Here is a 10,847-nt window from a genome sequence, read left to right on the forward strand (position 1 = left end):
TACCTGAGGTGGACACTCTTGGTGCACCCCCTTGTGGGCTTTGTGCACAGTCTTGTTGTAGTTATGCCTTGATTGTTGTAGGATCACTGGGAGGAATTGACCTCCGGGCCAATTGACTGTGAGAATCAGCTGTGACTGCAGTGGGAGAACTTCTGTGCTGGAGACACCCTTCTGGGGCAAGACTTGCTTCAGTGGGGCTTTGGTGCTCACTGAGTCTGGCCCCTGAGTGTGTCGCTTATGGATCTGAGGAGTTGTAATCTGGATGGTCCCACTCTGACCACTGGGCACACTGGCTCTTGGATCTCTAAGGAGGTGCTAATTTAGCCTCTTCCTGAGGCTACCCAGCAGGAGCCATGGAGAGATCTGCAGATTCCTCTTCTTTGTTTGGATTTTGGAGATGCCCAGATGAGGCCCAGCTGTAAAGCAATGCAAGCTGCTGTGGGGCCTTGGGCCTTCTTTTGGTTGTTCTGGGTCTCTCTGACCCAGCTGCAGTTTGTTAGGTAATTTTAGATTGAAAAGGGCCAGGCCCTTTCTTATGCAAAAGCCTCTGGGCACAGCTTGGGTGGGGCAGGGTCTCAGGGAATCAACAGGACGAAGCAAACAGTTATGGCTGGTCCTCAGCCCTACCGGGAGTACCCCGGGTCTCAGTGTCCCGTGGTAATCGCTGCAAGCACCTCTGAGAGACAGCCTCTCTCTAGTTCTGCCGGATGCCAGACAGTCCAGTTTCTCGCTGTATGAGTCTGGGTCCCCAGAGACTTGCCCAGAACTGGAGTTCAGAGCAGTTGGGAGCTTGAGACTCCCTCCCTATTGAAAAAAACAACCACGTCCTCAGTTTCCAGCCCTTTCCGTGTGCGCCTCTGTACCTCTGCACCTATGCACTTTACTTCTGCACCTCCTCTGAGAATCAATGTGTTTTTCTCTTTCCTTCTAGTTGTAGAATTCCCACTCAGCCAGCCTTCCTGTGGTTCTGGATGATGTCCATTTTGTCTTTTAGTTGTATTTTTGAAGTGGTTGTGCGAGGCAGCAATTTCTGTTGTTTACCTATGCCGCCATCTTGGCTTCTCCTTCCAGAATGACATTTTACATCATGTCCTGGTATAAGCATACTTAGATATATGTGTGTATATCCTATATAATAAAAGCCTATTATGCCAAGTGTCCAGTCGTCTGCTTGACCATTCAACCAATCAATGCATAATATGCTAATGATATGCTAAGGCTGCTCAACTGCTCACTATGATGTACACTAACCACCAGGGAGCAGATAGTCCACGGGTCAACCAGTTGCTATGACATGCACTGATCACCAAGGGGCAGAGGCTCCACCTGGTAGGTTGGCTTGCTGCTGGGGTACGGCTGATTGGGACTGAGTGAGATGAGCTGGACATGCCCTGGAGCCCACAGTCCCTCCCTGGCTGGCCAACCTCCAGTGTCCCTCCCTGGCCCCAATTATGCACTGTTGTGGTCCCTCAGCCTGGCCTGTGCCATCTTGCAATCCAGGACCCCTTGGGGGATGTTGGAGAGCTGGTTTCAGCCCAATCCTGCAGGCTGGGCTGAAGGACCCCACTGGTGCATGAATTCATGCACCAGGCCTCAAGTTTCACAAAACACTACATCTGATGCACTATGATTTTCCTTTTTTATTATTTCATTTTATAAAATTTTGGTCATAAGTCACTAAATTGATATCAGTACTTACTGAGTGACAAGCCCTAGCTGGTTTGGTTCAGTGTGTAGAGCATCGCCCTGCAGACTGAGGGTCCCAGGTTCGACTCTGGTAAAGGGCACATGCTGGGTTGTGGGCTCAATCCCCAGTAGGGGGTGTGCAGAAGGCAGCTGATCATTGATTCTCTCTCATCATTGATGTTTCTATCTCTTTCTTTCTCCCTCTCCTTTCCTCTCTGAAATCAATAAAAATGTATTTTTAAAAAATTAGTGACAACCTGCAGTTTAAAAAATTACTCTTGTGGACAATATTAGCAGATAGCTTATTAATCTTTATTCCAGAAAATGACCCCAAACTAATTGTGTTTTTTTTTAATATATTTTACTGATTTTTTACAGAGAGGAAGGGAGAGAGATAGAGAGCTAGAAACATCGATGAGAGAGAAACATCAATCAGCTGCCTCCCGCACATCCCCCACTGGGGATGTGCCCGCAACCCAGGTACATGCCTTGACTGGAATCGAACCTGGGACCTTTCAGTCCGCAGGCCGACGCTCCATCCACTGAGCCAAACCGGTTTCGGCTAATTGTGTTTTCTAACAGCAGACTTCCTGTGTACAAAGGGTCTACTTGAGACATTCTTTTAAAGTGTCTCCACTTTTGCCTCAAAGGTCCAGAGGCTGATGCCAATTTCATTACATAAGAAAATCAGGATCGTAGTCTTCTTTCGCTGTTTCTGGCATCACCTTTAAGTTCTGAACATCTTCCACCCCCGGGAATACTTCTTAAGATGAAATATTTATTAGAACTGGTTGAAAATGTATTCAGCTTGGACCATTAGACTCTGGTGACACCTGAGGAGTTCACTCCATGAATGGCTCAGAAAGTAATGGAAAAATAGGCAGAGATTAAGTACTTACAGCAGTTCACAAAATGAAATACAACACAGATTATCAATCTGTGTTCTATTCAAGGTACATTCTTAGGTTAAAAAGTGCATTGTGTATAGTAGACTTCCATGTTTTTTAAAAAGGGGATATATATGCTTATATGTGTATAAAATATTTTTGGAGAGTTCAACAGGATATTAGTCATGGGGATTGCCTCTACGGAAGAGAAATAGAGGACTGGGAGTCTAGGATTGTAGAGATTTAATATTTTTGTACACCTTTTCATAGTGTTTGAATTTTTTATTTTGTGTATATACATATATTACTTTTTCAATTAAAAATAGTTCATTTTTGCCTGGCCAGTGTAGCTCAGTGGTTGAGTGTTGACAGATCATCCAGGAGGTCACAGTTCAATTCCCAGTTAATAATTCTCTCTCATCATTGATGTTTTTCTCTCTCTCCCTCTCCTTTCCTCTCTGAAATCAATAAAGATATATTTATTTTAAAGTTAATTTTATAACATGTTATGCAAACCCATTAAGATAAAGGGAGATTTCTTTGAGGACAATCATATAAACAGATGTTTATTATAACACCAAACTTCATTACCTGTCATTTACATATCTTGTACAACTTACAAAGAGTTCCACATCCATTGCCTGACTGAGTGCTCATCACAACCTTTTGAAATAGGTGGGACAAATACTAGAAGCAGCACTTCATACATTTTTTTAAAAAAAAAATAACCTAAAGTTTAAAGGAGTTCAAAATCTAGAGCATACTTTCACGAAAGAAGTTTGAAGTGATTGATATGATTTGCATATATTGAAACCTGAAATTTCACAGTATTTTGAGCTACCAAGTAGTTTATGAATAGCAGTGTTTTAAAGCCTTCAGAGATATTCCTTGCAGTATTGATCTCTTAACAAAGAAACTCTTGCATATGGGAGGGAGGAGGCAGAAAAAACAACCTACTGAAACTCTTTGTGTAAAATGCACCTAATCTTAGAGCATACGTTTTCAACTAATGCCTGGTTGAAAATTAACATTTAAAAAGTTGCATCCAAAACTTTCCTATATAGATGTTTAACTTTGAAATAGAACAAACCTAAAATAATTGCCTACATGGGAAAAGAGGGAAATGAAAAATCATCACTACTAAATCTTGAAAATATACCCTAAAGTTTTATGGCTATGTTCATTGTATCTCCAGTGTCCCCAGACAGTCCAATTTTCACTTCTTGTCCCCAAGTAATTATTGATAGCACCCCTTTTACTCTCAAAAGTGTCCTAGTTTGAGTAATAAAGTATATCTCCACCCTATGAAATATGACAGTCTAGGGCCTAGAGTCTAGGAGGCCCATGGTCAGCAAACTGCAGCTCGCGAGCCACATGTGGCTCTTTGGCCCCTTGACTGTGGCTCTTCTTAAGCCATATTAAGTTAACAACAATGTACCTACCTGTATAGTTTAAGTTTTAAAAAGTTGGCTCTCAAAAGAAATTTCAATCGTACTGTTGATATTTGGCTCTGTTGACTAATGAGTTTGCCGACCACTGTAGACCCTAGGCTCATACATTTTTAAGACCCTCACATTCTAGCATTTGGGCTTCATCCCAAAACTAAAAATTACCCTCATTCATGAAAAGGCTAAAAATCCATGCTCAGATTTTAGCTACATACATATAAGACTCAAATAACAATAAAAGCGAGTCATTTCCAAACACTATTCACCAGCAACTGTTGGCTTTATTAAAGAGATTAACAGTGAGAAGAGAGTCTCAAGGTCTGATCTGAAAGTTTGGTTTGTGGGGGTTTAAAAGGGAAATGTGAACCAAATTTGACTTTGTGAGGTTGAGGCAGAAGACAACTGATTTCACTTAACAGAGTTCAAAACTGAACACCACCATCCCTCCCCACTCCGCCCCACCCAAAGTCCATTCTTGTCTTCATTTATTTATTGCTATTTGGAAAGTGGCTCCTGGAGGCGAGACACTGTTCTAAGCACTGCACCAGTTTTGTCAGTAGTTTTAGGGACTTTGTGCTAAATTTCCAGTGGTTTGCAGGAATGTAATACTAAGTATCAGGTTTTGTTTAAATCAATGTTTCGATTCCTCTCTAACACTCTAGAATTTCCCTAACTTGGAATTGCTCTATTCAATAATTACAAAGATTATTCCCAAAAAGGTTAAAATATTGCTGCTTTTTTTTTTCGTTACAGGTGCATTTCTTGGGATAAGTAAATGAATTAGTAGCCAAGGCGGGTATAGTAAAAGCATCCTTTACTCAGCAGTGAGCAGACCATCTATTCAGAAAATATAATTACTCAAAAGATGAAGGCAAAGTCACAAACTGTTTATAAGAAGTATTTACTTGCCACACTCTAAAGCACTTGGCATTTGGATTGGGATTATCCTGCAGTATGTGGTTACTTGAGATGTCTGTATAAAGTATTAAATAATACTTTAATTGTTCTCTCATGTTTAGATGTACAACTTTAGCAAAATCTTTTCAGAATATATTTTAACACGCATGTACCAAAGGTCACACATTCAGATTCTCTCTGAGGGAGTTGGGAGTTGGACTGAATCCATCCATTTGGCTTCATCCTGTGGTTGTTTACATGCCTTCTGTTTTCTTCTCCCTTCTCCTTACTTTCTTGGAAATCTTTATTTCCTGTCACTCACCAAACTTTTCACACAAGAAATCTTGTGGGGTTTTGTTTATTCTAATCATCACTGGTTGAGTGATTGCTGTCACTGCCTTCACTGTCACTGTCACTGTCACTATCACTTCCATTGTTGTTGCCATTAGGAGACTTGCTCTTGCTGTCACTCTCATCACTACTGTCAGATGCACTGTCGCTGCTTTCATTGCTGTCACTGCTGTCACTATCACTGCTGTCACTGCTATCTGATTTGCTATCACTGCTGTCACTACTATCGCTGCTGTCACTACTATCGCTGCTGTCACTACTATCGCTGCTGTCACTACTATCGCTGCTGTCACTACTATCGCTGCTGTCACTACTATCGCTGCTGTCACTACTATCGCTGCTGTCACTACTATCGCTGCTGTCACTACTATCGCTGCTGTCACTACTATCGCTGCTGTCACTACTATCGCTGCTGTCACTACTATCGCTGCTGTCACTACTATCGCTGCTGTCACTACTATCGCTGCTGTCACTACTATCGCTGCTGTCACTACTATCGCTGCTGTCACTACTATCGCTGCTGTCACTACTATCGCTGCTGTCACTACTATCGCTGCTGTCACTACTATCGCTGCTGTCACTACTATCGCTGCTGTCACTACTATCGCTGCTGTCACTACTATCGCTGCTGTCACTACTATCGCTGCTGTCACTACTATCGCTGCTGTCACTACTATCGCTGCTGTCACTACTATCGCTGCTGTCACTACTATCGCTGCTGTCACTACTATCGCTGCTGTCACTACTATCGCTGCTGTCACTACTATCGCTGCTGTCACTACTATCGCTGCTGTCACTACTATCGCTGCTGTCACTACTATCGCTGCTGTCACTACTATCGCTGCTGTCACTACTATCGCTGCTGTCACTACTATCGCTGCTGTCACTACTATCGCTGCTGTCACTACTATCACTACTGTCACTGCTGTCACTGCTGTCTGATTTGCTGTCACTGCTATCACTACTGTCACTGCTGTCTGATTTACTGTCACTACTACTACTATCACTGCTGTCACTGCTGTCATTTACTGTCACTACTATCACTGCTGTCACTACTGTCACTGCTGTCACTGCTGTCTGATTTGCTGTCACTGCTGTCACTACTGTCACTGCTGTCACTACTATCACTGCTGTCTGCGTTTTTTTCATTGTGGTCCCGTCCAAATGCCCTTCGAAGTGGAAATGCCATTTTATGTACATTTTCATAGACACTTTATATTTCCCCTCAAAATGTATGAATCTATTTCCCCATCCTGCCAATACTTGTTATAGTCAAACTTGGGGAAAAAATGTTAAACTGCTGTCTGATTTACCTTTGCTGCTGTCTGATTCACTATCATCACTCTCATTGTTACCATTGCCGTTACTGTCACTATCACTAGCATCTGATGTGTTGTCACTGTCCTCATCTCCTTCTCCTTTTGAATCACTGTCATTGTCATTAGCTTTTGATTCATCTGAGTTATAAGATGCATCTCCTCGGCTACTGCTGTCACTGTCAGCTTCAGAATTGGCATCATCATTGCCATTAGACTCATCGCTGCTGTTGGGATCATCTCCTTGCATGGATTCATCATCAAACTCATAACTATCATAACCATCACTGTTACTCTCACTACCTGTTTGGCCGTGTTCAACCTTATTTCCAGGTTCTGACTTCTGGCCAGGTCCTTGCATGATGTCAATCTCCCCTTGTGTCTGGACATTTCCGTTGCCCACAATCACTCCATGTTGTCCTTTACTCTCTTTATCGCCAATGACTTTCCCAGCTTCTTTGGTAATATTGTTTCTATTGCCACTGCTGGGACCTCCAATTTCTATTCCCTGTGGAATAATGGGTAGAAGAATGGGTAATTAGTAAATGTTATACTGCAAAATTGCATTGGTCTGAGGAACACTGACTGAGAAAATTAACCCGTGAAACAGAAGGTCAGCTTCCAGTACTTCAGAAACATCTGTTTGTGAAAATGTGCTGGATTCAGTACTTGGAAGTGCTCTAGTGTTTGGGTTGTAAAACAACCCAGCCACATATTTCACCCAGTAGGAACTTTTATGGTGCAGACATTATTTAGCATAAGAATTTTCTAGAATTTTAACCAAATTTTCAGAAATATCTGATTTTTTTAAATTGTTGTATATTGCCTAACCAGTTTTGCTCAGTGGATAGCGCATGGACCTGTGGGCTGAAAGGTCCCAGGTTCGATTCTGGTCAAGGGCATGTACCTTGGTTGTGGGCACATCTCCAGTGGGAGGTGTACAGGAGGCAGCTGATCAATGTTTCTCTCTCATCAGTGTTTCTAACTCTCTATCCCTCTCCCTTCCTCTCTGTAAAAAATTGATAAAATATTTTTTTAAATGTTGTATATCAAAATCTAGTAAGAACTCTGGCTTTCCCATCAGATAGTCAAGTAATTTAGGTATGAAAATACATGAATGCTTGTCATGATTATTTTTTGTGCTACCATTAGTTGGGTGGAAGAGAGAATTTAAACTACTATTTAAAAAATCAACTTCAGCCGAAACCGGTTTGGCTCAGTGGATAGAGCGTCGGCCTGCGGACTGAAAGGTCCCAGGTTCGATTCCGGTCAAGGGCATGTACCTGGGTTGCGCGCACTTCCCCAGTGGGGGATGTGCAGGAGGCAGCTGATCGATGTTTCTAACTCTCTATCTCTCTCCTTTCCTCTCTGTAAAAAATCAATAAAATATATATTTAAAAAAAATCAACTTCACAAACTAACCTTATCTTGGCTCTTCCCATTCGTACTTGGCTCTGATTCTTGGCTAATTCCATTATCCACACCATGGTTTTCTCTGTGATTGGTGTTTTGGATGTCCTCCATTCTTGGGCTATCATTTTCTTCTAGGATCCGATCGGAATCCTCCTCACTCTCAGAGGCATTGTCTCCATCCGTGTCGTGGGGATCTTCTTTGTCCTCGGGGTCATCATCTTCACTGCTCATTGAATTTTTACCTGAGCTATTATCATTGCCGCCTTCTTTTCCATGACCCTGGCCCTCCTGGCCCTGGCTGTTATCAGTGCCATCTTTTCCATTTCCCGTTTCTTCACCTTCATCATCACCAGAGCCCTTGTCTTCACCCTCATCTGTTCCATCCCCACTAGGACTCCCATCAGAATTATCGAGGCCAGCGTCTTCTCTTTTGCCAGCTCCGCTTCCCCCTGGTGTTACCCCGGCCCCCTCATGACCATTTCTCTCCCCTTCTTTCTGAGGTGTTACTGCACTTGTATCATCCTCATTCGTACAGGAATTCCCATTTATGTCATCCTCGTGGCCTGTGCTATTACTGCTTCCAGATACTTGATGCTCATCTTCATCAACCACAGTGTCATTCTCACTCTGACTTGCGTCTCCAACATCCCCATTTTTAAAATTCTCATCAGCATTTCCATTAATATTGCTCCCATTTGCTGCGCCAGTCATGTCAACCGTGCTTACTTGTCCCCTAATACCATGTATTCCATCATGACCATATGTTTCTGGTTTTTCTGTGCCCCCATTCTGATCCCCAGGATTCCCCTCTTCATTGACTGACATGGAATGTGTAGCAGAACTTTCCCCTCCTACTCCTGCCCACTCAGGGCCATTTCCTTCTACTTTGTAAGCATCTTTGGTATACTGTTGCCTTCCTGTTTCATTTTCATGCATAGGGACACCACTTTCTTTGGTGGTATTATTAGCATATAACTCATCCTGAAAAAAACAATTCAAAATAAATAGTGAATATCATCGTGAAACTGAAAAGCTGAGCATCAATTTTTTGGAAGGTAATAAAATCTAAAAACACCTTCGAAACACATCTTATACCCTATACCTGTACTGGCACTTTTAATTTTGCTGGAAGACTTAAATTCACAGATTGGCCAACAGCATGTCTCTCCAATGACTTGATTTGAGGAACCTATGAAAATCAAAAACATTCTTATTTTGTGTGCATTCACATACACAGACACACACATTTTTCCCTAAATGAAGGAGGGGGAGATATACCACAAAGGCCAACATATGCTCTAATTAGGTGGAAAAGAGAAATGGCTTTTTATAGGGTTTTCACAACAGTGTTGCCAATTTTATTGAAGAATTAACCAGACCATTCATCTCAACTACAGAAGAGGAACAGTCTTTTCTAAAGATAAGAGGGTAGATCTTGGGTGTTTCTCTACAATAAGCCTCTTGCAAAGTACAAGACCTACCCTAAGTATAATCCTGGCCAAATCCCCCAGGAGGATAGTTGGTATGACCAGAGCCAGTGCATAAGAAAAACCAAGTAATAGACGATGTGTCCTCAGGAGCACATTTGAAATAGTTGAGAAAATTCTCAGCTACATTAATACCAAAGCATTTGGTATTATGAAAACATGTAAAAAATGTTAACCACGACAGCTGGCTAATAAAATTACAAATGGTTGGATTTTCTTATTTTTTCTTTGCTGGTGTTGTTTTTATTTTCCAAATTTTCTACCGTGAGCATATAAACATTAACTCTGAGTAAAATGTTAGTTTTCTTCTATGTTAAAGAATGCTACTTTTCTTTCTTGAAAACTTTCTAAGCAATACAGGTTTCATTGATATTAGAGTGCAGTTCAGGGCACTTGAGCAAAGATGAACAAAATCTTCATGATTTCTGGGGATTGAATGTAAATTGATCTGAATGAATTTTTAAATAAGAGTGCTTCTGAGCAGGATGAGTTTTGATTGGAGAAATAGGGGCATGAACTTGGAGTCATGTCTGGCTTTGTCGAGACCCCCAGAGATATGCTGTCAAGTCTTTCATGCAAATCTGAATGTTTAGGCTCAGCTTACCTGCAAAGTCTTCTATATTTATGTTAGGTTAAAAGGGATAGCCAAATAAGGAGGTTTCCTGAAGATGGCATACTCACCGGAATGGCCCATGCTGCTGCCCAAATGCAAAAACAGATGATTATCTTCATTTTCTTCAAAAATATTAGTTAATAGCTGTTTAAAAAAGAGAATAGCACAACATTGCTTACAGAACAAAAGAGAACACCATAGTTATGTATCATTTGGTTTGTAAGCATTTGCCTTTTTCTCAGGCAAGGAGTATTTATCGAGCATAAGAAGGCAGCTGCCAGGACTCCGTGTTCCAGAACATCCCTGGAGTGGTCGTGGCGATGTACGGGCATCATCAGGTTCAGCACCAATGGAACCATCTAGAGCAGCGGTTCTCAACCTGTGGGTCACGACCCCTTTGGGGGTCGAGCGACTCTTTCACAGGGGTCGCCTAAGACCATCGGAAAACACAGATATAATTACATGTTGTTTTTGTGATTAATCACCATGCTTTAATTTTGTTCAATTTGTAACAATGAAAATACATCCTGCATATCAGATATTTACATTATGATTCATAACAGTAGCAAAATTACAGTTATAAAGTAGCAACGAAAATAATTTTATGGTTCCGGGTCACTGCAACATGAAGAACTATATTAAAGGGTCACGGCATTAGGAAGGTTGAGGACCACTGGTCTAGACTTTTTTGCCTCTGTCAGTGAAGGGGAGCAGTCATATAGCCACAAAGTCATAGCCATAATTTGTGC

At 41.8% G+C, this 10,847-nt stretch overlaps 1 protein-coding gene across 1 annotated transcript; it reads right to left on the reverse strand.

Annotated features, from left to right (window-relative positions):
• Positions 1 to 5,281: 5,281 nt before the first annotated feature.
• Positions 5,282 to 10,217, reverse strand: DSPP (dentin sialophosphoprotein). The gene is given in 6 exon segments (XM_006779399.1): positions 5,282 to 6,296; positions 6,298 to 6,403; positions 6,568 to 7,093; positions 8,008 to 8,979; positions 9,101 to 9,187; positions 10,167 to 10,217. Coding segments are annotated over 6 exon segments (2,757 nt in total).
• Between the last annotated feature and the right edge of the window lie 630 nt (positions 10,218 to 10,847).

Source organism: Myotis davidii, unplaced genomic scaffold (assembly GCF_000327345.1).
Source record: "Myotis davidii unplaced genomic scaffold, ASM32734v1 scaffold356, whole genome shotgun sequence".
NCBI lineage: Eukaryota > Metazoa > Chordata > Mammalia > Chiroptera > Vespertilionidae > Myotis > Myotis davidii.